This window comes from Galeopterus variegatus, unplaced genomic scaffold (assembly GCF_000696425.1).
Source record: "Galeopterus variegatus unplaced genomic scaffold, G_variegatus-3.0.2 Scaffold828, whole genome shotgun sequence".
Taxonomy (NCBI): Eukaryota; Metazoa; Chordata; class Mammalia; order Dermoptera; family Cynocephalidae; genus Galeopterus; species Galeopterus variegatus.
In genome coordinates this window covers 88,034-114,587 of record NW_007726939.1, presented here as the reverse complement: position 1 = coordinate 114,587, position 26,554 = coordinate 88,034, and the positions used below count along the sequence as shown (strand labels likewise).

At 53.1% G+C, this 26,554-nt stretch overlaps 1 protein-coding gene across 4 annotated transcripts in view; it reads left to right on the top strand.

The window, feature by feature from the left end:
• CPNE2 (copine II) overlaps positions 1 to 24,923 on the top strand; it is a 30,443-nt gene extending 5,520 nt beyond the window's left edge. Inside the window, exons 4-15 of one of the 4 annotated variants that reach the window (XM_008572728.1) lie at positions 941 to 1,012; positions 2,376 to 2,459; positions 2,745 to 2,834; positions 3,973 to 4,071; positions 4,451 to 4,537; positions 6,036 to 6,095; positions 8,365 to 8,498; positions 10,395 to 10,449; positions 14,151 to 14,202; positions 15,761 to 15,894; positions 22,756 to 22,992; positions 24,345 to 24,923. In XM_008572728.1, coding sequence (XP_008570950.1) covers positions 941 to 1,012; positions 2,376 to 2,459; positions 2,745 to 2,834; positions 3,973 to 4,071; positions 4,451 to 4,537; positions 6,036 to 6,095; positions 8,365 to 8,498; positions 10,395 to 10,449; positions 14,151 to 14,202; positions 15,761 to 15,894; positions 22,756 to 22,992; positions 24,345 to 24,452 — 1,212 coding nt within the window. In that variant the 3' untranslated portion in view covers positions 24,453 to 24,923. Of the gene's footprint in view, positions 1 to 940; positions 1,013 to 2,375; positions 2,460 to 2,744; positions 2,835 to 3,972; positions 4,072 to 4,450; positions 4,538 to 6,035; positions 6,096 to 8,364; positions 8,499 to 10,394; positions 10,450 to 14,150; positions 14,203 to 15,757; positions 15,895 to 22,755; positions 22,993 to 24,344 lie in introns of all 4 variants that reach the window. The other 3 variants (XM_008572729.1, XM_008572731.1, XM_008572730.1) reach the window with 3 other exon arrangements.
• The last annotated feature ends 1,631 nt before the right edge of the window (positions 24,924 to 26,554 follow it).

The following is a 26,554-nucleotide window of genomic DNA, read 5'->3' as shown; positions in this document are numbered from 1 at the left end:
GGAAGCTAACCCAGCCCAACCCTACCCTGCTGGATGTGCCATCCCCCCAGCATTTCTGGCTGTTCCACTCTAGCCCTGGGTTCCCTTCTCTGGGAAATGGGACAGTGGTAGGATCTACCCTATAGGGTTGTTGAGTAAGTCCCAGCTGCAGGACAGAAAGGGGAGAATGGGCAATCTGGCTGCCTATGTCTGTGACTCTGGAGGGCTAATGTCTTGTGTTAGGTGATGCCATCCTAGAGGCAGAAGAGGAGAGGGAGCCCCAGCCAAGAGAGGGCCCAGCCCACTTGTGTTGCTAAGGGCCAGAGGACTTCCTGCCCTGAAAGAGAGGCCCAGAGAGGGCTCTTTGCAGTCTCGAGGTCACCAGCTGGCCCATCACTGGCTGGGCTGGGGTCAGAGGACCTTGACTGATGGGGAATATGGAAGACAGATGACTGGCATGAACTGATGAGACAGCTTAGGTGGCTCCCGTTCCTCCCCTGGGCCTCAGTTTCCACAGCTGCACAGTGCAGTTGCTGCAGTTCCTGACACCTTAGTGTTTCGAGGTGGCTGTGCTCTCTGGGTCTGCAGTGGAGGCAAGAGGAGGCCTGTCATACTGCTCCCTGGTCCAGAACCTCTCCCCAGGGCTTGAGACCACCCTCCATGTGTAGTCCCTGCATCATCTCCCCCCACCATCCTATGGCCTCTCTCTTGAGCCACTTGGAGTCACTTCCTGATTCCTCATATCCAGATGAGTTATTACCCTCATTTTCTAGAAGATGGAAACTGAGGTTTGGGGAAGACAAGTGACATCCAAGGTCACCTGGCACTACCCCTCCCCTCTTTTCCCCATCCTGGCCCTGGAGAATTAACTCCTGGGGCACCCTATGCCCACCCTGCCTGCAGGAGGTTGGGGGGAGTCTGAGAGCAAGCCCCTTCCCCTCACAGTCCTCTGGCTTTACAGATTGCTGCCCAGGAGCTGTCAGACAACCGGGTCATCACGCTGAGTCTGGCGGGCAGGAAGCTGGACAAAAAGGTGAGGAAGGGGTTTTCCATCAGGGTGGTTGTGTGACCTACCCCCAGGGCCTCTGGCTACTACCTTCATTGCCCCCAGGGACAGGCCTAGCACAGGGCTCCATGGCCACTCCAAATTAAGACTCCTTCCCCATTGAGGTAGTGAGCTTCTCATCACTTAGAGGCATTCCAAACACCACTGGAAGCCCACTCATTGGTGCCCTATGTCACGTAGTGTAAATTCCAGGGTTCTTACTGTACCCCAGGGTGCCCAACCTGATGTGTCCCCAGTGCCCTGACTCCCGGACTTTACCCCTTCCACCATCACTCATTGGTGCCCTATGTCACGTAGTGTAAATTCCAGGGTTCTTACTGTACCCCAGGGTGTCCAACCTGATGTGTCCCCAGTGCCCTGACTCCCGGACTTTACCCCTTCCACCACGACCACCCCCTTCACTCAAGGTCAGCCTCGTTGTCTCTGGATTAAACCAGTTATTCTCCTGCCTCAGGACCTTTGCACATGCTGTTCTGCCTGGGTTGCTCTTTTCCTTGAAGATTCTCCTGATGCCCCCTCACCTCCATCAAGCCTTTGCTTCTGTCACCTCCTCTGTGAGGCCTTCACTGAAATTGCAGTGGTCTTCAATTTCCAACCCCCTCCCACTTTACCTGTTTCCTTAACGCTTACTACTAACATATGTTCTTTACTTATTTGTTTTATTTTCTGTCTCCCTCACTTGAATATAATTTCTTTAGAGTGACTTTTTTTTTTTAACTTAAATAAATGAATTTTCAAAGGACAGTGTATCCCTTCTATAATGTACAAGATAGTTTCAGTTTTTCGGATTCCCACTAAAATAAATTAAAATCACATCTCGGGCCGGCCCAGCAGCGCACTCGGTCAAGTGCGGCGCTTGGGAGCACGGCGGCGCTCCCGCCGAGGGTTCGGATCCCATATAGAGACCGGTCCGCTCACTGGTTGAGCACGGTGCGGGTGCGACACCGAGGGTTGCGATCCCGTTGCCGGTTGCGGTACGGGAGCGACACCGAGGGTTGCAATCCCGTTACCGGTCACGAAAAAAAGACAAAAGGAAAAAAAAAAAAATCACATCTCGCTGGGGGCCTGCTTTGGGAACAATGACCTTCTTGAAGTCCTGCCCCGTCTAAGATGCTGAAGTTGTAAGTCCCGCAGGCCCTAGGTCTCAGGGTCTCTGAGAGAGCACAGCTCTGACAACCTCAAGATGGGGAAGGTGGTGGTCCCAGGGGGCTGCAGCTGCCCTGGGCTTCTTTCTAAACCTTGTGGAGGCTGAGGGGAGAAGAACCAGGCTGGCTCTGCCCACAGCTCCCACCCTGACAGGGAGTTCACCTGCTCCTTCTGCTTCCCCCAGGACCTCTTCGGGAAGTCAGACCCATTTCTTGAGTTTTATAAGCCAGGACATGACGGCAAGTGGATGCTGGTCCACAGGACTGAGGTGGGTGCATGGGGCCCCAGGGTCTCTAAGCCAGTGGGTCTGCCGTCTAGCCACCCCCAAACTCAGGATGGGGCTGTACAGTTGTGGCCATGCAGGGTGCAGGAAAACCCATGATGGCACCTGCAGGACATGTTCCCTCCCTACCACGGGGATGCTTGCTTCTGTCCCTGGGAGCATGGCTGGGGGTTTCTCCATTTTGTCATCTCCTGTCCCCATTGGGCTGGCCTGACCCCAGAGCACTGCTGTGCTGACCTGAGCTCACCCCTGCCCCTCACTGTCCTGCAGGTGATCAAGTACACACTGGACCCTGTGTGGAAACCATTCACTGTGCCATTGGTGTCCTTGTGTGATGGGGACATGGAGAAGTCCATCCAGGTAAGGGAGGCTTTGGAGGCCCTGCTGCCACCCTACCGGCTTTGGCCTCCCAGTCTACCCGAGGCTTCCTGGGGATGCCTTGTCAAAGCTCTTTCTTATTAAGGTGGAAAGAAGCCCACCTTGGGAGCAGGGAGGAAAGTACCTGGGTCTGCATCCCAGGTCTGCCTGAACTTAGGAGGGACCTGGGCAGGGCCCCCACCTCTGTGAGCTCCTTCTCTAAAACAGTCCCGCACTACCTGGAGGGAGCCTCTAGCTAGGATAATAAATGCAAAAACATCTTGGAGGGCCAGCCCATGGCTCACTCAGGAGAGGGCGGTGCTGATAACACCAAGGCCATGGGTTCAGATCCCATATAAGGATGGCTGGTTAGCTCACTGTGTGAGCATGGTGTGTCACAACACCAAGTCAAGGGTTAAGATCCCCTCACCAGTCATCTTTAAAAAAAAAAAAAAAAATCTTAGAAACAATCAGATGTTGTCACGTGATGAGGGCAATGATTATTAGTCTCTCTCTGAAAGCCCTCAGTTTTCAGGGGCTGGATCTGACTGCAGGTGGGGTGGGGGAGCAGCAAGGGAAGGGCAGGCATCCCCAGACAGGGCACCAGGAAACTTGGGTTCTAGTCTTGGGTCTGCTGCTGAGAGACTTTGGGCAAGTGCATCCCTTTCAGGGCCTCAGTTTGCCTGTCAGTAGAATGGGCACAATAATTCCTGCCTTCCTCCTAGGAGTGTCATGGCTGCTGAGTTAGAGAGCAGGTAAAGCTGGGATTTTGTGCCCATCTCAGAAAAAAACAAAACAAAATAAAACAGCCTAGAGAAGGCTCCAGACCATGGCCCCTGAGCCAGGTAGGTCACACTGCAAGATAGAGGAGGAGCCAAGTGTCAGGTATGTGAGGAGTCAAGCTTCCTACACCAGAGGGAACAGCTTCCATTGCCAGGGTGAGAACCCTTTCTCCTTTTCCCAGCAATCATGGAAGGCTTCCTGAAGGAGGCAGTTCAGGAGCTACCGAGGCGAGCTAGACAGATGCTGGGGGGAGGCACCACCCAAACAGAAGATGTGGGGTTTGCTTGGGGAGCTGAGAGGGGCTGGAGGGCACCTCTTGGGGGACAGCACTGGGGTGACCATGCCGGACTCAACCCAGGTCATGTGCTACGACTATGACAATGACGGGGGCCATGACTTCATCGGCGAGTTCCAGACCTCGGTGTCACAGATGTGTGAGGCTCGCAACGGTGTCCCGGTGAGCAGGGGCCAAGGAAGGGGCACAGGGTTTTGAATCAGGCAGACTGGGGCTCAGATCTCACCTTTTCTGGCTGTGTGACTTTGATCAAGACATTCAGTCTCTCTGAGCCTCAGTTTCTCCATCTGTCAATGGGGGCAGAGCGTTAAGGAGGGAATTAAATGAGATGATGTAGGTGAAATGCCCAGCACATAGCGGGCAGTCAGGAGCTGTCCATTTAAGTCATCCCAAGAAGCCAGGCTCTGAGTGACAGTTCTGGGTGTGTGTGCCACGGACATGATATGGCCCCTTTATGAAGGCTGTGGAGGGGAATCTGGGGCTAGGGGAGAATCTGTCCCAAGGAAGCCCAAGCTGAGATTCTTTGTCCTGTGCTGCCCAGCTGGAGTTCGAGTGCATCAACCCCAAGAAGCAGAGGAAGAAGAAGAACTACAAAAACTCGGGCATTATTATCCTGCGTTCCTGCAAGGTGAGCCAGCGGGGGTGAGCACGGGACAGGGACCAGGTTTGCAGCCACACAGAGAGAGGTACCACTGCAGAAGGGACAGACAGAGCATTGGGTCTGAAGCCAGCGAGGCCTAAGTTCAGATCCTGTCTCAGCCATGTCCTGCTCTGTGACCTGAGCTTAACCTCACTGGGCCTCAGTCTCCTCTTTTGTAGAATGGGATGTTAACAAGGTACAGCATGTCAAGGGGTAGTCTCATATCACATTCCCATGCAGAGCCAAGTAGGGTGTGAAATGGGCCTCTCCTAGTTGGAGGGTAACTGTGGGGAGTTGCTACCCATGCTGGTAGCTTTCCCATTGCACGTTGGGCCTCCAAGGGACAGAGGACGTTGGGTGGGGGCACCCTGTCCTCTCTGGCAGTGACATCAGTGAGGGCTTAGGTGACTGTGACTCCCGTGGTATACCTGGGGCCACTGAAGCCCAGAAAGATTATGAAGCTCATACCAGCAGTGGCCAGGCTGTGGTCAGGGGCCAGGATATCTGGTGGCCAAATATCTGCTGGATCAGGCAGGACATTAAGGAAGGCAGCCTGGGGCGGGACAACAGGAACCCTGGATTTGGGACCTGAGGGTTCAGGAGTGGGCCCTGGCACTGCTCTCTGCCAGTGGGCAGATCCCAGACCCAGGCCTGTTTGCTTATCTGGAGACCAGCTGTCGGGCTAGGGTTTATATGACCATTCTGTGATGTCATGATGAAAAAGTGCTCTGTACAAGGTAAAGGGGTCGGGATGCAGCATCACGATTTAGTGTCCTTGTTTCTGAAAATTCCATCATTCATCTCCCCTTTTCACAATTTTTGGCACCTGTCTTACTTAGTTTTTTCTAATCAGGCTTTCTCTGTCCAGTTTTTAAAATTAAATTACACATACATTTATTTTGATAACTCCATCTAAATTGGAAAGCCAATATTCGTTGCCAAAAGGAGACAAAGACCATCAAAACAAAGTATTTTAACAGCTTTATTAGTTTATGGAAGAAGGCCTAGAGCTGGAGGCCTGTTGTCTCGTTGTTAAAAAGGGAAGTTAGTAAGGGCTAGGAGGAGCTAAAAAAGGAGACAAAGACCATCAAAACAAAGTATTTTAACAGCTTTATTAGTTTATGGAAGAAGACCTAGAGCTGGAGGCCTGTTGTCTCGTTGTTAAAAAGGGAAGTTAGTAAGGGCTAGGAGGAGCTAAGGACTTAAGCAACAAATGGAGACTTTCTCCATCAGGTCACTGGTAAGTGTAATCGACTAGGCCCTGGGACCGTGCCTGGAATCATCATGTTGAGTCCCCACGCATTGGGAACCGCTGCTCAGAGGGCTTTGTCATAGAGAGGTTTGGGTTTTGTTGTAATCGAGTCAGGACCGTCTAGTTTTTTTTTCTACCGAGGCTTTAAGACATAAAGCAACAACTCCCCCAAGGTCATTTATAGCAAGTGTGGCCAAATCAAGGGGACTCACTGGCTTACCCAATTCCTTCCAGATAAACCGGGACTACTCCTTCTTGGACTACATCCTAGGAGGCTGCCAGCTCATGTTTACTGTAAGGCTCTCCCCTCCTCCCCCCATCCCACCCCACCCCAGTGAGGGTCCTCCCTGGGGGTTTAGGCCACTGCTGCAGCAGGAGGGACTTTGGGGTAAACTTCAAGAAGGACTTACCTGGGGCAAGGGGTATGTCTAGCTCCAGAGGATAGGGCGTAGGTGGTTCAGTCCTACTGGATGTGCCTGAGTTAGGGTTTAGCTGCATGGCTGTTCGGCTCTCAGTCTGCTGGCTACACCCCTTTACAGGGAACAAAAGCCAAATTCCTCTCCACTGGCCACAAGGCCTTTCCAGTCTGGCTCCCACCTGTCTCATCTGCTTCCTTCTTCCTTGGTCACTCAGCTCCAACCACTGCTGTTCCCTCTGCCTGAAATGCTCTTCCCCTAAACCTTGGCACGGCCGCCTCTCTGCCATCCTTCAAGCCTGAGGAGGTGACAGAGGTTATTTTATTATCTTCAGGGCATTTGCCTCCCTCTGGAATTATCTTATGCATTTTTCGCTTGACCCTGTTGTCCCACCCACTGGACTGTAAGGGCCATAAGTGCAGCACTTTGCATACTGTATTTCCACTCCAACCTCAGCATATTGCCTGGTGCTGGCACCTGGAAGGTGCTCGATAATTACTCATTGAAAGAGTGAATTGCCACTTTGCCTGGGGCCTGCAGTATGTCCCCTACAGACTCTGTGTTGTTCAATTTGGTTTTTGTTCCTCACCCCAGAGGGAGCCTGCTGGGGTGCCACGCTCTGCCCACTTGCCCACACTGCCTTGCCACTCTCCATCACCACCTCTCGATCCCAGAGGGGGTTAGAGAGCAGCAGAGGACTACATGGAGTCAGGGGATTGGCCTTGCTGACCTCTAACCCCACTGGTCACCACTGCCCCCTGCCCTGCAGAGAAGCCAGGCTCTCCTGTTCCTCCTGCATGGGCTTGTTCATTCACACCTTCTTTGTGCCAGACTCTAGGCTGTGCCCCTACAGGGCTCCCTTGAGGACCAGGATATGCCACCTCTTGGGAAGCTAACCCTCCTGCAGTATGAGGATTCAGATAGGTGGCCCCTTCTCTCTCACCCCATGGGGACTGGGTTTCAAGGTGGCCATCTCTCACCATGGCTCCTACTAATCCTCCTCTGCTGGGCACAGGCCACTCTTGCCTACCTGTATTGGTCCATTGCTATTGGTTATAACAGAAATACCTGAAAGTGGGTAATTTGTAAAGAAACAATATTTATTGCTTACAGTTTTGGAGGCTGGGAAAGTCCAAAGTCCAAGGAACACATCTGGTGAGGGTCTTGTTCTTGGTGGTAACTCAACAGTGACTCAGGGTATCACATGGCAAAATGGCAGAAGCAGAGAGAGAGAGAGCTTCTCACACACAGTCCTTTTAAAGCCATCAGAACCATGCCCATGACCACCATTAGACCATCAAATGGATTAATCCATTCACTAAGGTCCTCACAATCTAATCACCTCTTCAAGGCCCCACCTTTCAATTGCCATATAGGATTTCCCACCCTCTTAACACTGTCACAGTGGGGGCTAAGTATCTAATACCTGGAACTTTGGGGGACACAATTCAATCCATAGCACCCTCTGTGCTACCCATCCAGGGACTGGGTTGAGATCTTCTCAGGGCTGAGAGAGCAGATGGAGCACCAATTCTTGCCACCCATCAGTCCCCAAGTCCCTGTTGAGCATTTACCTTGTGTGCTGTTCCCAGTCCTGGACCAGGGCATGTGTCTCACTCACAGTGAGCACTCAGCTGGCTGGGGAGATCGGCATTCCCTTACCAGGTAGCCCCAGGTCCTAGGGCCCCTTGATGATGGGGAGATGGCTTAGGTTGAGGCTAAGATGTCTGGAAAGTCTTCAGTGGGACAGCAGCATCTGAGGTGGGCCTGGAAGATGGGAGAGAATTAGATAAGGAGATAAGATGGCCTGGCTCTTCAGACAGGGGGAACTCCATGAATAAAGCCCAGAAATGGGAATAGACAAGTATGTGGGTAGAGATAACAAAGAGAAAAAGGTATCTAGGGCCATAAATTAGCCTTGTATCATACCTGGACAATGGATTTTATGCTTGGGCACTAGGGAGCTATCGATAGCATTAGAGCAGAGTAGTGGTACAATCAGACAATTTCTAGGTTTCAGATCATATGTGGGGAGGCATACTGGGAGTGGGCTTACCATGTCTCATTAGTCTCTCCTATTCCCTGGGAGTGGGATAGGGAGCTGGAGTCTCTGGCCACACTGGATGGCCTTTTTCCCCACTCTGCAGGTTGGAATAGACTTCACAGCCTCCAACGGGAATCCCCTTGACCCTTCTTCTTTGCACTATATCAATCCTATGGGCACCAACGAATATCTGTCGGCCATCTGGGCTGTTGGGCAGATCATTCAGGACTATGACAGGTAAGCTTGGAGAAAGGCTCTGAAGGTCAGCTTGGGTTCCATCCAACCTGGGAAGCTCAGCTTGTCAAAGCTAGAAGGGACCCAGAGATCATCAAATCTAGGATTGGCCAGCATATGGCATACATGCAGTTATTGCCCCTTCCTATATTGTGGCAGACATTGCTAATCAATTGCCATACTCTTATCTGCTGAGCTCAGATTCAAACTGGGATTCTTCTCAACACACTACACCAAATAACCAGTAAGAAAATGAGTCAGGATGGACGATGAAACCCATTTGCTTTTGCTGCAACCTCTCCTGTTAGAGCTGGGGAAAAGGAGGCCTGGGGGAGGAGTGGAGAATTGTCTAGAATCACACAGATTGCAGGACTGGACCCCAGACATCCCAGTTCCTGGGCCTACCAGTCTCACTCCTGTTGGGAACTTCTGAGGAGCAGCCCCATGCATGACCTTCTTCCCATGACCATGCTTCCTGGGGGCTTTTGAGTGGGGGTATAGTGGAAAATCAGTGAAGGAAAGCTGTGTAGAGGGTATGGCAGGCTTGGCCACCAAAAGGATGTGGCATCATTGTCACAGATGGTGCTGGTTGGGAGCTCCAGCAGGTCAGAGGGTGGAATGACTAGGACACCAACATTGGGAGCAGAGGAGGAAGGAACAGATGCCAAGGATTTGGCAGAAACAAGAGCAGACTCAGGACTCCTGTGTGGACGGCCTCCTAGAGAGAGGGAGCCAGAGGACCAGAGTCTGACTTCCAGGGGGCTCAGGGCCTGAAGGGTGGCTATGATCCCAGGTCATATTAAGAGAGGTACAGCATGCAGAGCAAGGGAGGTAGAAGTCCCCATCTGTATGGTCGGGTGGAGGACCTTAGTGTTGCTCCCCACTTAGCCCCTTCACTGAGCCATTTAGTGGGCATTCAGACTTAGCAAAGCCCCAGTGAGCTCTGGACACTGGCTTCAGCCACCAGGACCTCCTGCCCAGATCATTTCAGTAGCTGCTGTTTCAGTGGTCTCCCTGCTTCTGCCCTGGCCCCCAACATTTTGTCCACACTGCAGCCAGAGGGATCCTCAATAAATATATGTTAAATGAATGAACAAATGAGACATGGTTCCTGCCCTCAGAGTTCTCACTTGAAGAGGAAGATAGGGAAGAAATCACTGGAGTTCTGAGAGACCAGTTTACATGTGAGGCAGGAGCTATGGTAGCACAAAAGAGAGAGGCATTATGAGGTACCCAGGAAATCTACAGAGAGGAGGGGCCAGTTTGATTGGGCATCAGAGGATGAGTAGGAGTTTGCCAGGGGAACAGTTGGGGAGAGGTATTTCAGGGGGTGCACAACAGAATTGAAGTTGGGATATGAAGGTGCTCTGTGTGTTTGGGGAACAGCAAGTGGCCAGTGGCCAGGGCTGGGGGAATGGGGTGTGAGGGAGAAAAAGTGGAAGGAGATGAGATAAGGTTCTGCGGCTGGATGCTGGAGGGCCTTGAGTGCCAATTCAGGGTTCTCATTTTAGGAAAAATTTCCCTAGTCATAAATGGGAGGTTGAAAGACAGCTAGTACTTTCCAGTTCCATCATGACCTTGGTTTGGTGGCTGCCTGGGGTCTCAGTTTGAGAAGGATCTAGAAACTGTACCCAGGCCCATTGGTTAGAAGAATGTCTGCCACAGGTATAGATATGGTCAATCCACATGTTCGCCAGATACCCAGAGGTGAATTTGGACTCAGTAGATAGTTCATTCTAACGGAGCTTTTTCTAGAAGTGGCAAGCTTTTTCTTTCTGTCCATGGAGGTATACAAGGCAGAGTGGGCCCACCCCCATGTACGGGGTCAAGAGGGGTGGGTGTGGGTGGGTGGAGGCCCCTGTCCAGGTGTCTCACAGAGTTTTTCTCTCCTCCGATTAGTGATAAGATGTTTCCAGCTCTGGGATTTGGGGCCCAGTTACCCCCAGACTGGAAGGTGAGTTAAGCTGGACTTCATTTCCTTTTGGTTGAGATGGATTTGTGTGTATGGCCTCTCCAGGATCTGCTTTGGAAAGGTCTTAGGTTGGGGGCCCAGCTGCCCTGCCCTCTCTGCACTCACCCCAGACCACATTCATTCCTCAAGCCTGAACCTCACGCAGGCACGGGGGCTATGGCCAGGGGGAGCACAGTTATGGTCTCTGCTCCCTGAAACCCATGTCATGTGGGGAAGACAGAGTTGCTGCAGGAGAGGCGGACATCCTGGCCCTGTAGATGTGAGGCAGTATCCTATGAGTCCTGAGCTGGGCCTCTGGGCAGACAGTGATGCCACTCCGGGGGGCAGGGTGAGCTGTTGCCGCATGAGCCCGTTGCTAGGACACCAGCCAGCTTTCAAAGAACTTGGCTGAATGAGATGTTTTCTTGAGCAAAAGCCTCCTTGTAAATGTCACAGGGCAACTCTGAGGAGGCTGGGGCTTGGCCAGGCCAGAGTGCCTGGTGGTACCAAGAGGGATGATGGAACCAGGCTAGGAAAGGGTGATGCTCTGCCCCACCTCCCCCTGCCACGGGAGTCTGCCAGACCTGGCCCCTCTTGGCCCCTTCTCTCCTCAAGTGCCTTGCTTCTGCCACATGAACCTGCTTTCATTCATTCCCATGTCAGGGCCTTTGCCACGGCCATCACCCAGCCTGTTGCTCCTATCTCTGGCTTCTAGCTTAGAGCTCCCACTCTTTGGGAGGCCTTCCCTGACCATGCTCACATGGGGGCGTCTCCTCCCTGCCTCAGGCACTGTCCTCACAGAACTTTGTGAGTTACTAGTGACCGATTGGAGAAGGCACTTGGTTTCCTTTTTGCTGTGTCCCAGCACCTGGCATACAGTAGATGCGCAGTACTTATTTGTTGACAGAGTGAACTTGGGACCCAGCCCAGTGGCCTGAACAAACAGAGGTGTTGGTTGCCTGAGGCCCAGCACCTGGCATACAGTAGATGCGCAGTACTTATTTGTTGACAGAGTGAACTTGGGACCTAGCCCAGTGGCCTGAACAAACAGAGGTGTTGGTTGCCTGAGGGTGGAGAGCTAGAAGGAGGCTGAAGGAGCATGCAACCAGCTGCCTGCCTTTGGGCCCTCAGTTTCTCCCTGGGACTGGCCCAGGTGAGCCCAGAGAGGACTCCCGCCCCTTGCAGTGACAGAGGGACTACACATTTTTCTGAGGAGATGGCGTGAAGTCTTAGACCTTCAAGATGAGCCAAATCTATTCAGATGAAGAGTGGGGTCTGGGCAGAAGGAATGGCCCGTACAAAGGTCTGAGTGGGGAAGAGCACAGTTTATAGGTATGGAAACTGAGGCTCAGAGGAACAGTCACTCTGAGATCCCTTCAGCTCCTTCTACTGCCTGCCCCTGTCAGGGCCACAGGGAGCTGGGTCTTAAGTAACTCACTGACCACAGGGCTGGGCCAGACCAGGTCCGGTGAACAGGGCAATTGATTGTCGGAAGGCAGCAGGGAGTCCCAGGACAACGTCCTGTGGTCCCCAGGGGCCCTAATCGGCTTGATGAGGTCTCCAGGCAGTTTGCCCTGTTTACTGGCCTTTCGGGCAGACCAGGACAGCCAGCAGAGAGGGGCTGGGTTGCCTGTACGGGGGGCATGAACGCTTGCCCCTAGGTCTGTCCTGGCTTTGCCAGGGATCATTCATGTCATCTGGGCACTCCCTGGCCTCTCTGAACCTCAGTATTTCCACCTGTGAAATGGGGCTGCTGAATTAGGTGACCTCAGAGGCTTCTAAAGTGGTGGGTGACCTCCCACAGCCCCACCCTCCTGATCACCAGGCCAGGCCCTCCCCCAGACAAAGAGGGGGAAAGAGTGGGGATGAAGAGGTTGGGAGGCTGAGGAAGCAGAATATTAATTCATCCTTGTCAGGAGGGGGCTTTTCCCCCTTGGTCTCTAAAATCTGATTTTGTGGAAAGTCATTGGCCCACGGGAGGCCTGTTTCCCTGGCAACCATTTTCCTCTCTCAGCCCCTCCACACAAGCCCCCCCCATCTCTATAGAGTCTCGTGAAGTCTCCATGGCAACAAGGACCTCCAGCCCCGACACGTGGTGCCCAGACTGGGGACAGGATGAAGAGGGCCGTTGGGCAGGGACAGGGCCCAGTAGGGACACCAGGGGACTGGCTCCATGTGGGGCACCTAAAGCTGACAGAGCAAAGAACAGAAAACCCCATTCCCTGAAATGGGAGGAATCTTCTCCTCGGGTGTCCCCCTTACCCCCCCCACCCCCCGGCTGCCAGGCACAGGGCGGTATGGAGTGAACACATGCTGCTCAGTTTCTTGGCCCGGGAGTACAGTCAGACATCCAACTCAACCCCCAGGGTCTCAGGCCTGTTCTGTGTGGCTTTGGTGCCTGGCTTCCCCTCTCTGGGCCCCAGTTTGCTTATTTGTAAAATAGGGACATTGAACTTAGTAGGGCCTTCCAGCACTCCCACTGTAGTATCTTGGAACTAAAGGGTCTGTCTGGGATCGTCTGTGCCCAGACTGAAGTTCTCCCCCACAGGGACTGGGAGGGGAGGTGTCCCTTTGCCCTGAACATCTCTTTACCCTCCTAATGTAAAATCCCTGGGGGAGGAGCACCCTCTGAGGTTAGTGGCTTCAGGGAATGTGAGCTCTGGAGGCAGCCTGACCTCAGTTCTAGTCCCAACTCTGCCCTTCAGTAACAGGGTTGTTGTGAAGAAGGAAGAGGCAGCCTGACCTCAGTTCTAGTCCCAACTCTGCCCTTCAGTAACAGGGTTGTTGTGAAGAAGGAATGAAGGGGATACCAGCAAAGTGCTGAATGTGGGGTGTGGCATGCAGTAGGGAAGGGGACTAAGTGGGGATTTTAGGCTGTGAGGTGATGGAAGCAAGGGAGAGTGGGGTGCCTCCCGTCTGAGCTCGCCGGCCTCTCCTTCAGCCACTGCAGTCCTACCTGCAACCCTGAATGGGGGCTAGTTACTGGTGCTCCCAGAGCCAGGTGAGCAGCAATAACTGGACTGTTGCTGGTCCAGCAGCATCCTAGAGGGTGTAGGATCAGCCTTTGATGATCCACCTGGGCTGGGGGGCTGGGCCTGGAGGCAGAGAAACAGGACCAGTCCCTGGGGGAACTGCAACAGCCCTATCTGTCCCCCTCCCAACCCTGTACATTTCCTGATCCCCCAGTTCAGCTCTGTGTGGGTTGTCAGCTGATCCCAGTTTAGCTAGCTGGCACAGGTGGGCTCACTTCCAATCATTTTTGCTTACTATTAAGATGGGGAAAATCCTTCGAGTCCCCCAAAAGTGGCACTCTTATTATAAAGCCTATGCATGGTGACAGCAGTGATGAAGGGGCATTCCAGGTGCTCTTTGAGCCCACTGACGTCAGGGGCATCTCTGTCCCACTCAGGGACTCTCTTATGGGGTGCAAGAGTACAGGTGGCCCTGACCCCCCAGAAGAGATTGGAGTGATATAGCAGGGTCTCAGTTTCCTCCATTATGAAGTGAGGGTGTTGGGCCTCTCCCTGGGTCAGCCCCAGCAGTGGAGGTGAAAGCAGATGTGGGGGTATCAGGCAGTAGCCCAAACATGGGGTGTAGTATGAGCCAGGTGCCCCGGGAGGGAGCCTGGCCTGGCAGTCGGTGGGGGCCCGGGCCCAGGTTTGGGGGTGAGAGGCTGCCAGCTCAGCGTTTTCTCTGCATTTTAGGTCTCCCATGAGTTTGCCATCAACTTCAATCCCACCAACCCTTTCTGCTCGGGTGAGTGTTAACCCCACTGCATCTGCCTTGGGTTTACGCCAGGCCCAGCCATCTCTCTGGGCAGAGGGAGAGGAGAGGACAGGTTTCCATCCCTTTCCCACATCTCCTCTTTGTCACACTCACTCAGAATGACAGATGGGGAAGAGCTGGAGTTTGGAGTCAGACAGTCCTGGATTCAAGGCCTGCTGCTGCCCTTTCCTGGCTGTGTGACCTTGGAGAGGCCACTGCACCTCTCTGGGCCTTTGCCACCTTACCTGCCACAGGGAGGTGTGATACCTGTTAGCTTAGTTTACTGGGAGGTCAGGTGAGAATGATGGGGAGCCATTGACCATTGATGGGAATCCCTGTGTAAACCAGGAGGAAGTGAGGGAGACGCCATTACACATGAGCTCTCTCCTCCTTGCTGGGAGGGCCAGCCCTGCTCTCCCTGCCTTCCATGAAGACCCTTGGCAGCCAAGGATGGAGGGTTACCTGGTGGGGGTCAGGGGGAGGCAGGGCTAGGAAGTAAGTAGGTATCTGTGCTCACCCCAACCCCCAGGCCTAAGAAGGACTCCTGAGCCTCCCAGGGACTCTTAAGAAACTATTAGAGGAGGAGGGGGGATCCAGGTGGGTGTGGAAGAGGGTGGTCCCTACCATTATGGGACCTTTCAGCCTAGGATTTGGCTTCAGTGTAGCAACTCCCTTCCCTGGCGATCCCCAAAGCTGGGCCAGGTTTGTACTCAGAAGGGAAATGCATCCAGCCACCAACTTGGGGACAATGCTGTCATTCAGAAACCATGGCCTACCATTATGGGACCTTTCAGCCTAGGATTTGGCTTCAGTGTAGCAACTCCCTTCCCTGGGGATCCCCAAAGCTGGGCCAGGTTTGTACTCAGAAGGGAAATGCATCCAGCCACCAACTTGGGGACAATGCTGTCATTCAGAAACCATGAGTGTCTGTTGGCTAGAAATGTGGTCCTGAACTCCTGCTGGGGTCTGTCTGGTTTGGGGTAGGTCTCTAGAGACATTTTGTCCACATTCAGGTTGATTTCATTCCTGGCCAGAGTCCTGGGCAGGACCACAGGGCAGTGGGGTATTCGTAGGCTCGTAACAGCAGCTATTTCAGAGTACCTACTGTGTACAGGGGCTATGCAAGCATTTCAAGTCCCCCAACCCTGAACAGAAGCTGTGGCATATCTAGTACAGACCTCCGGATGGCTTCACGTGGTCACTGCTTGGGAAGGGCTGGCTGTACCCCCTCCTGCCAACTGCTCTAGAGTGTAGATTATCAGTCCCATTGACAGGCAAGGTAGCAGGCTCAGAAAGCCTTGCCCCCAGCCCCACAGCTAAGAAGTGGCAAAGGCAGGATTCAAACTCAGGTCTCTCTGACTCCACATTCAGGGCTCTTGGCTTTATACCACCCTGACCCTGCCCTCTGGGAGCATCCAGCCTCATGGGGGCCCACGCTGGTCATGCAGGGACATTTTGGGTGAGCGTGAAATGATGCTTTGTCAGCAGTGGGATGACAGCAGGTGCAGGCCGGGTGCCTGGGCCGATCCAGACTCTTCTCCTGAAGCAGGTGTGGACGGCATTGCTCAGGCATATTCAGCTTGCCTGCCCCACATCCGCTTCTATGGTCCCACCAATTTCTCCCCCATCGTCAACCACGTGGCCCGGTTTGCAGCCCAGGCAACGCAGCAGCAGACGGCCACGGTGAGTATGCGGCCATGAGCATGGGCATGCCTGGGTAAGGCTGGCACAAGTTGGGTGCCCCTGCCTGCACCTTCTCTTCCTTTGTTTTATGATGATTCTGCCACCCTGACCTCCTCTGTGTTCCTCAAACACACCAAGCTGTTCCTGCCGCAAAGCCTCTGCCTGGAGGGCCTTCTCCAGACTCTCTGCACACCTGGCTCTAGCTCATGCCTCAGTGTCCCTTCCAGTGCCACCTCCATGGAGCAGCCTTCCTTGACCTCCCCTCTGAAGTAGATCCTCCTGCCTTCTCTGTCTGTTTCCATCCTGACTCTGATGACAGTCAGCAGCATCTGGTCTGTGTCCTCTGCGTTTGCGTGTCTACCATGCGTCTCCCCCAGTTGGACTCAGCCCCCTGGGGCCGGGACTCTGTGTTCACCCTTGTCTCTCTGTGTCCAGACTGGGGCAGGTGTTCATACTGCTCCATGAATGGGTGAGTTTAAGTTGGCCCCTGCTGTGTGCTATGCGAGGTTCAGGAGGCCTGGACAAGATTCAGTCAGAGCCTCCTCCCAAAGGGAAAGGGACCATGAATAAGGGACCATCAGGACTGCTCAAAGAGAGAGGTTCCTTGTCACTAGGGAGGTGAGGTTGGCTTCTAGGATGTGGCAGCAAAGATAGGAGAGGGGCAAGGCTACGTAAAAGATAAGCAGACACAAGGGCTGGCCTTAGGGAAGGGCAGGGCCTGTTCTGATTGTTCCGGATGCAGTAGAAGGTCTGTGGGGAATGGGAGCTCTGGAAACTAGGGAGGTGAGGTTGGCTTCTAGGATGTGGCAGCAAAGATAGGAGAGGGGCAAGGCTACATAAAAGATAAGCAGACACAAGGGCTGGCCTTAGGGAAGGGCAGGGCCTGTTCTGATTGTTCCGGATGCAGTAGGTCTGTGGGGAATGGGAGCTCTGGAATCAGGTGCCAGAGTTTGAATCCTGCCCCTACCCCTCCCTCACCTGTGACTTGGGCAAATCACATAACTTCAGTTTCCTCATTTGGACAGTGGAAATACTAATAAGACCTACCTTGAGAGAGTGGTATTAAGATTAAATGAAATGATGCAGCACCTGACACCCAAAAGACCTAAAGGACCAGAAAGGACAGGCCAGCAAAGAGTTCACAGAAAAGCATCCCAAGGCAGAGGGAACAGCAAACACAAAGTGCTGACATGGGGATGGATGGGAAGGAGGTCAGTGTGGGGAGGGAGGGGTGCTGGTCGTGACTGCTGTGAGACTGTCCCAGCCCTGACCATGGCAGCTGAGAGCCTGAGACAAGTCCCCTCCCTGCTCTGAGCCTATTTTCTCTTATGAAATGGGAGTAGTAAACCCACGGGTACTGTGAGGATCTGGGGCAACCTGAATAGGTGATAACTGGGAAAGGCTGGGAGGGATTTTTGTTTTTAATTTCTGGGGGCACTGGGGTAGAATTGGTTGGAGAGGGCAGAGCGAGAGGCAGCCTTTGGCTTGCACTGCCTCCCGTTTGGATTCCAGGCATTGTCCCACCCAGTCTATTATCTGCCTGAGCCAGCTTTCAAAAGGATGGAAGAAAAGGCCTGCATTTTCATTTAAAGGGGAAAAAACATGGGTGGGAGCAAGAGTGAAGCCCAGCGTTAGTGCCAGGGCTCTTCCACCTGTGCACCTGCCGAGCCGGGGGTAGGACTGGACAGGGGATGGGGTCCTGGGGAGAGGTGGGCCCCTGCCTGCCAGACCCCAGGTCTAGAGTGGGGCTTGGGCCTTGGGGAAGGGCAGGAAGGACGTTTTTGTGTTCTGGGGAGCCACAGCTGAGGGCCCCCCAGAGCGAAGAACTTGGCCCTTTCTCTAAGCAAAAGGACTTGAGTCCCAAGCAAGGGACACTTAGTCCTAATCCTCTGGACAGTCCAGCCACTTTTGTCTTGACCTGGTCCTCCCAGCCTGGGGAGGCAGCCTCCTCCTGGCTCCCCTACCCTGGATAAGCTCTGTCACCCACCCAGACTGTGTGACCTTGGGTGATCTCTGAGATCTCTGGGCTGCCAGGAGTGGGGCCAGAGGGTCTCTGTTGGCCCCTCCCACTCTGATGTCCAGGAACAGATACAGCCATTCTCCACCTCCCACCTTCCATCATCCCTGGTCTCAGGGTGCACCAAAGGAGGGGAGGTGGAGCTGCCTGATGGTCTAGCATCAAGCTCTGGAGGCCTATTGATGGGGTTTAAATCCTAGCTCCCCCACTTCCTGGCTGTGTGACCTAGGGAAGGTAGCTTTAGTTGTCTGAAATTCATTTCCTCACCTGTACAACCAGGATAATGGAAACAGTATCTGCCTTCTAGAAGCATTGTGAGGATTCAACTAGATAGGCATATAAATTGCTCAGCACAGTGCCTGGCACACAAGTGCTTTCCTGGTGGATGAATCTTTTGGGGACAACTCTTGGGCTAATATTTGGTGATTCTGAGCACATTTAGACCCAAAGCAAAAGGAAGTAACTTGTAGATTATCTGATGCTTTTGTTCAGCCATTTTTTGTTTTTTGGAGGAATATTGGTATGGCTTCACCCTCCCTGTCCCCAGACATATGCACACGCCTGCACACCCACGTACAGGAAATCGAGAGCAGGTGGTGGAAGCATCTCTGCAGGCAGGCCTGCACTTTCCCATTCATTCACTCAACACGTCTTTACCAAGCATATTTCTGTGCAGCATTGGGGAGACAATGATGAACAAGATATGGCCTCTGCCCTCCCGGTGCCCGCAGTTTAGTAGGGAGGCAGGCCAGGAGGCAGCAGCTGTGACACGGTGTGGCTAAACCTGTGGGGATGGGAGTACAGGCCCATAAAGGTGCCACCGGACCCAGATGGAAGGCTCAGGGAAAGTGACATCCAGGTGGAAACTTGGAGGATGCTTCAGAGTTAGCCTCATAAAGGATGCGGGTGCATGGAGTGTTCCAGGCAGAGGGAACAGCCTCTGCAAAGGCCTGGAGGTTTGCTGTGTGGGCATAACTGATGGAAGGAGTGTGGTGTAAGTGGAGTGACTAGGGGCAGGTGAGGTTGAAAAGGTAGGCCAGCTCCCACAGGGCCTTGGAAGCCACCGAGGAATCTCGATTTTCTCTTGAGGGCAGTGGGGAGCCACTGGAGAGTATTAAGCAGGTTTGGGGGTACTGGAGAGGACTCCTATCATGGGCCTTCATCCTTCCCTCTGCTTTGGCCCAGAAGACCTGGGCTTTGCTGTTGATGGCTCATTCCTGGTTGGTCACCTAGGCATCTGGTGTCCCAGTGGAGGGGAGCAGGGAAACAGCCAGCACCCTGGAGGTTTCCCTCCACTCCCACCACCAGGGCCCTCAGCAGCCAGCTTCTCAGAAATCTGCTAGGGAGTGAGTGCAGCTTCCCCACACTGCCTGGAACTGTTTTGGTCAAGTCAACTTCTTATAAATCAAATCATATGTTAAATGCATTAGGGGAAGTGGCTATTTACAGGCCTGCTAACCTGAAGGAACTCTGGGTAAAGGTGAGAGATACTCCATCTTTGAAATGTGTTGGGAGTTTGGCTTTTTGGATCCAACCTGACAGCAATTGCTGTTTCTGTAGCATGAACAGGGTGCCAGGCCTGGGAGATGCAGAAGAGTGTGCAATGGGTTGCCCTGAGGAACACTCAGGTATGGGGAGAGGAGTGTCCAGAGGAGCCCTCCCCAAGGGATAACCCCTGAAGTAGAAGCAGAGATCAGGGCTGGGCGGGCCTTCATTTCTGCTTGGGATGGAGGGCTCGAAGCTCTGATGGGTCTTGGCGGTGTGGCTCAGAAGGGTGTATCAAGTAGAAGCGTGGAGGTGCGAACTCTGGGAGTAGGGTGTAGCAGGACTGTCCTTGGGGACAGCAGAGCCCCTTCCTACCCCCCCACCCTCTTCTGCCCTTATTCTTCCCATCTAAAGGCCCCTACCCTCTCCTCTTTGATCTGTCTTGGGGGTGGGGCTGTGGACCCCTGGGGTTGCAATGGGTCTTCAAGGCTCCTGGGCAACCCTGTCTCTGTCCAGGCTGGGCGAGAAACCCAGGCCTTGTCAGCTGCACTTATACTGTTGGGGCTGTGGACCCCTGGGGTTGCAATGGGTCTTCAAGGCTCCTGGGCAACCCTGTCTCTGCCCAGGCTGGGCGAGAAACCCAGGCCTTGTCAGCTGCACTTATACTGTTCCAGCTGGCCCAGGTTGCTGACCCTCAGGCCCAGGTGGGCACAAACTGAGGCCAGCATGTGGGTATAGGCATTGTGGCTGGCTGGTGGGCACACAGGAGTGAGGTTAAAGTCCAGTGCCAGGGCTCTGGGCCGTACCCTGGCCTACTATTCTGGCCCTCAGACACTGGGGTGCTGGGTGAGAGCAAAGCTTCTCCTTGCCAGGCTCCACTGTTGGAGGGACAACAGGCTACCAGTGCCACTGGGTGGTAGAGGAGGACACCATGGAAAGAGCCTCGACTTTCAAGTTGGGTGCTGGGTGAGAGCAAAGCTTCTCCTTGCCAGGCTCCACTGTTGGAGGGACAACAGGCTGCCAGTGCCACTGGGTGGTAGAGGAGGACACCATGGAAAGAGCCTCGACTTTCAAGTTAGCCAGACTTGGATTTAAATCTGGACTGTGCCAGTTCCTGGCTATGGGGCTTTAACAAGTCACTTAACCTCTCTGGGCCTGTCTTCTCATCTCTGAAACAGGAATTACAATGGGAGGATTTCAGGGAGTGTCTGTGCAGACACTGCCGTTGTGTGTTATCAGGAACTCCTCCCTCTGTCATTGGTGCCCACAGTCCTACAGGAACCCCAGGGCCCTGTCTGCCCCCACCTCACTGGGAAGGAAGGTTGCAAGGCCAAGAGGGAGGGCCAGGTCTGAGCCCTCCAAGTCTCCCAGACGCGTGACTGATTGAACCAGGAGAGTCAAGAGGGCCATGTGAGGAGCAGGGTGGGGGACCGCATGTCTGAGCTGGAAGGAGCTTAGAGACAAGTCCCACCCACTGAATGGTGGAGCTTATTAGACTAAGGTCAAATATTCTTTCCATTCCTTTTGCCAGGACTCTTAGTATCCTCCCTCCTGCGGCTTAGGTGCCCCCAAAATTGCTCTGGACTATTTCTGGTGGGATTGAAGTGGGGTTACATGGCCACCTAAGGGAAGGGGCCCAGGAACAATGGTGGGTTATGGGGGGACAGGGTCTAGATGGGTTTATGAGGACCCCCACAGCCAGGAATGGGGGGGCTGGCAGCAACAGCCCTCCATTGAGGATTCAGGCTGCCATTGCCATGGCAACAGGTATCCCCAGCCAAGAGATTGGTCTCTTAAAGGCACAGTGCTAGAGCTGAATTGCTGCTGCTTGGAGTTGAGGATGAGGATGGTGGGGGTCCATATTTCCATGTGGCTCACCCCGCTCTTTCCCTCCACAGTTTGTGCTTGGAGGATAGACAGGGGAGCAAGGCACCCCCAAGGGGCTGAGCTTGTGTCCTCTGCAAGTTCCCCAGGGAGCAAACAGCTTTGCTGGATGAGAAGGTGGCCAAGTGCTGATCTGGGGTCTGGCTTGGTTCTGCCCTCCTTAGCTCCATGATCTTGATTTGCCTGGGCTCCAGTTTCCTCTTCTAGGAATCAAAAGGCTCAGACTAGAAGGCAAAAGCCCCAAATAGAGAATATTAGGACTACAAGGACTTATCAGTTTATTTTATGGTTGGGGAAAACTGAGTTTCCTAACAAGATCCAGAGGATGCTCAGGAGAAGGAGGTCTTAGCCAGCTTGGAATCCTGGGCCCTCCGCCCATGGGATCGTCTAGTGCGCTTTCCTGAACTTAATTTCACGACCCCCACCAACATCCACGGTTTATGCTTTATCCACAAATCACCCACATTAATCAGTATTTTTTACTTGAATAATTTACAAAGAAACTTTATATCCCACTGTAAATGAAAAATCAATATCACTTATCATAAGTAGATATTAACAATAAAAATAAATACAACAGATTGTACAATGGTATTAAAGTCTAGCTAGAGACTATTGCCTCTTGAAGCTCTGAGCTTCCTGCCTTCTCTGTTGATGAGGAAGGTTAGCAAATGTTAGGGAGGCGTTAAAGACACAGTACCACTAAACCAAACTGTTCCTCCTGGGTATGGTTCATAGTATTGAAAGACCACTGCAAAATCAACTCTTCCCACCATGACTCGATGATGTTCAATGTTATGTCTGGGATGTGACCCCCAATCCACTTGTTTACCTGCAGAGTCCCACAATCCTAGAAGCTCTGGCCCAGATGACCTGCTGTTAGTTCCCACAAGGTATCTGTGATACAGATGCTGTGCTGAGTAGGGGTCACAAGTACTCAAGCCCAGGTGGAGCAGAAAATAGGAGGCTGGTCCCAGGGTCTTTCAGCCAGAACGAGTCTTCCTGCATCTGCCTTGGTCCTGTCAGGAATGCAGCTGACCCAGCCACTACTACATGTCAGACGTGTTATCTGAGATAGGTGCAGCACCTCCCCCTTTGCAGATGAAGAAACTGAGGCACAGTGAGTTAAGTTAGTTGCCCAGAGTCCTACAGAGTATAGCTACTAGCAAAACTAGGCCTAGAGTGTGGGGCTCTTAAACATCAGAACAGGGGATCTCGATAGCACACGGCGCAGGAGGAGAGAGCAGTGTGTGCTTCCAGCCGTGCTGGGGTCAGAGTTTAGATGTGTGAGGGGCCTGCAGGGCACCGAGAGGGCATGTTGCTTAGGGAGGTGGTTGGGATTTGGTGCAGCTGGGTAAGAAGCACTGCCTTCCTAGCAGGAGTTGGAGTTTTTTGGGGGCTGGGAGGAGGGAGGAAGAAGGGGTGCCAGGGACCTCAGGGCCTTGCTGAGCACCCGGTTGACCCCCTCCCTGCAGCAGTACTTCATCCTCCTCATCATCACGGACGGCGTCATCAGCGACATGGAGGAGACACGGCACGCTGTGGTGCAGGCTTCCAAGCTGCCCATGTCCATCATCATCGTGGGTGTGGGCAATGCCGACTTCGCTGCCATGGAGTTCCTGGATGGGGACAGTCGCACTCTGCGCTCCCACACAGGGGAGGAAGCAGCCCGCGACATCGTGCAGTTCGTGCCCTTTCGAGAATTCTGTAACGTGAGTGTGGGCCTCAGCTTCGGAGCAGGTGGTTACAGGACCCCAACAACTGTAGTTCATAATCAAAGATGAAAGGCTTGGGATTGTCTGGCCCAAGCCTAGACTCTTCCACCCTTGGCTCCATGACTGTGTACTTCCTGAGGGCCCACTATGTGCCAGGTGCCTTGTGAGGCCTTGCCCTAGGGGAGGCCTCTATGACGGTGTGAGCACTTGCTTCCACAAGCTGATGGAACTCAGCAGCGGTGCCCAATGCAGACTGGGCTCCGGGGCAGGGTTTCCTGGAGGACCTGCCCTCTAACCGCAGTCCTGAATGAGAGGTAGGAATTATCCGTGTGGGCAAAGCATTCCAGGCAGACAAAAGGACCAGGGCAAAGGCCTAGAGGAGGTGAGGGAGGCTTCGCTGACAATCACACCTCACCCAGCCCCCTCATTTTGCATATGGAAAACAAGGCCCCTCTTTATCTTAGGTTGGCCTCCTCTCTCTGAAGGCCTGTGACCTCCGCCTTGTTCCTGGAAGTGGCTCTGGCCTTATTTGCAGGTGATCCCAGATCTGCTCACAAGGAAGCTGGTGTTGGCTTCCTGGTACTGCCCTGGCAGCAGGGCCCATGAGGAGCAACAGAGGGGAGCACAGTCTCTGAGACCAGCACTGTACTGCAGCCTAGGGCCTAACCCTCATTTGACTGGAGGCTCACTGTGTGGTCTCGGACCTCTCTGGGCCTCAGTTCCCTCAGCTGTAAGGGCCTCCCAAGGGGTGCTGTGGCTCAGATCGATCCTGGGAGCCAGCAAGAACTGACCACACTGGTTTGTACTCAGTGGTCCTCACATCTCTGCCCAGTGTCCTGGGATGAGATGGTTCTACTCCTTTCTCTGGAGTATTACCTTCCTGAGGACAGATGCTAGGCATCAGTCGCCCATTCTTGCATGGGACACTAACTGAGCACCTCCATGTACCTGGCCTGTGGCTGGCCATTCAGCAGTAGCCAGACAGTTACGGCCCGTTTATACTGGCCAAGAAGTTGCTCAGGAAATGTTTGCCTGATGAGTAGGCTGCACAGCTCACCTCCACTGTCTCTACCCAAAAGCCTCCCATAGACAAATTCATCCTAAAATGTTACTCCCAGGCATCTCCAGTGCTCAAGGTAAGAGTAACAATGTAAAGGAAGGAAGTGCTAATGGGATTTCAGGCATGGGCTGGGATGAGGAACGCTAGTTTTAGACTGCCCTGGCCCTCAGCCCTATTTCTGTCCTCCATGGACATCTGCTATAGTAGTTCTCTGGGCACGGTGCTCCTCACAACTTCTGTTCATCAATCTTTATTCTCTCTCCTCTCCACCCCACTCTTGACCCCACAGGCAGCAAAAGAGACCTTGGCCAAAGCTGTGCTGGCAGAGCTGCCCCAACAAGTCGTGCAGTATTTCAAGCATAAAAACCTGCCCCCGACCAGCTCTGAGCCCGCCTGAGCCCCAGGGCCCAGCAGTAGCATGCCGGCTGAGCCTCCCGCCCTCCCCCAGAACATGCACGCTCACCCTGCTTCCTCGTGGGTGGCCTTTTTTTTACCAATCCACGTTTTTATTTTTTACAACTGGACTTCCACCCCCAACTTCCCCCAGCCCAGCTGGGCTTCCTTTGTTAGAGTCAACTGATGATGCTTCCAGGCCAAACTGGCTTCCTCTCCCCCTCTCCCCACCCTTGCCATTCTTAAGTATTGAATGTACTTTGTATAATTTTAGTGGAATTATTATTGTTATTGAGAATAAAATTTTTACAATCATAACTGGCTTTTTCCAAGTAACTTAACTGCAGACTCTGAAAGGAACATGACCTTGGTGCGTACTTTTGTGTTGTAGCTTGCACCTAATTCCTGCTGTTTTTTTAATACTGTGACTGTGTTCTATTTGTTATACTCAGGGTAATAAAGGCGTTTCAGATGTCCCTGTGCCAGCTCCTTCCTCAGCCAGGACTTGGTGGGCTCACTGATCTGGGAAAGGGAATGTAACATGAAAACACCTCTCTCCGACCCAGCAAGCCAGTTCTGCTTGGGGACATGCCTACTAACAGTGATAACTTCTGGTAAACTGGCACAGAACTCAGAACATTGTACATAATAAATATATGTGGATGAATAGAAAGTATAAGCCCACACCAGTATTCCTGGGAGACCCCTCTCAGGCCCAGCCAACACCACGTGCCCCACTTCCTTGGTCCATATTCTGTCCTATGCTTCTCCCCACCCTTCTGGACAGTAGTCGTTGCTTCCCACTTTACCTCCTTCCAGCCTCCCAGGAATTGTGGTCTGCAGTGCATGAAAGCCTCTTTGGCCTCAGGACCCTTAACAGGGCTGCTTCCGTCTCTGCTGCTTCTACTGAATCCCCCCTCTTGGCTCAGGCCCAACTTCATGAAACCAGCCAGAGACCACTCTGAAATCTCAGCCCTCCTCCCAGTTGCCTCCTTTCTTCCACATGACATCCGTCTTTTATCTGCCTCCTCCTGGGATTTCTAGTCAGCCCCTTCAACTAACATGTCTATTAACAGAGCTGGAAACATAGTGCTTAAGTGTTACAGGCACTATCTTGATGAACCCTACCTTAGCCCCCAACTAGGACAATTTCAGAGATGAGGAAACAAGGAGAGGTAGAGCCAGAATGTATATCTGAGACTGGCTGACTCCATGGCCCACACTTCCTCTGCACCTAACGCCTTCCCTCGGCTCTGCGAGGGGTTCTTCTGCTCAAGCCGCTCACTACTGAAATCTGTCACTCCACTCCACAGAAACTGGCTGTCAGTTATACCCATCTACTCTCCCAGGTTAGTAATTCTTACTGGTGGCTTGCTAGAATTGGGCAGCATGCCAGGCAGGTTTCCACCTGCAAGTACCTGGTAAGCTCAGGAGCCATACTTCATCTGGTGGGAGCAAGTGAGGAATACCACCATCCTAAGCTTCCAGTGCCTCTGCTGATTCTGTAGCCACCAGGAGTTGGCCGAAGTATCCTTTAGGGACACCTTCACTTCTCTCAAGAGGACCACAGGAGTGTATGGAGCCCTCATGAAAGCACAGCTCACTGGCCCCTTGGCCAGCAATACTGATGGATCCCCAATACTAAAGCATCTGGCACATTTTGGTTCACTTGCTCAGGCCAGGTGCAAGACTGGGTGTAAGTTGAAACATTGGCACAAGACTGCTTATTTACCCTCTTGTTTGGTAGTTGAAATGAGTTTTGTGGATGTCACATCCAGGAAGGTTTATACCCACCTCAGCCTGGGAGAACTGTTAAGTCTGATTGATCAGAGTGTATACGGTGGAGCAGCCTTTACCCAGCCCCACACTCAACCTTTGCCCTCAATGATGGATGTATTGGGGTGACCACTTCTCACACAGACTCCTCCACCTCTCCCTTACAAGTCCCCATGGGAGTAACTTACCAGATTGGTGAAATGGGAGACTGACATTTACTGGGCCATGTTAAGGCCGAGTCCCTGCCTTGCACTGAGGGTCCATCCCCAAATGCTCACACTCTCACAGAACACTTACCTCAGGTGTGGTGGCCATGGTCCCCACTTCCAG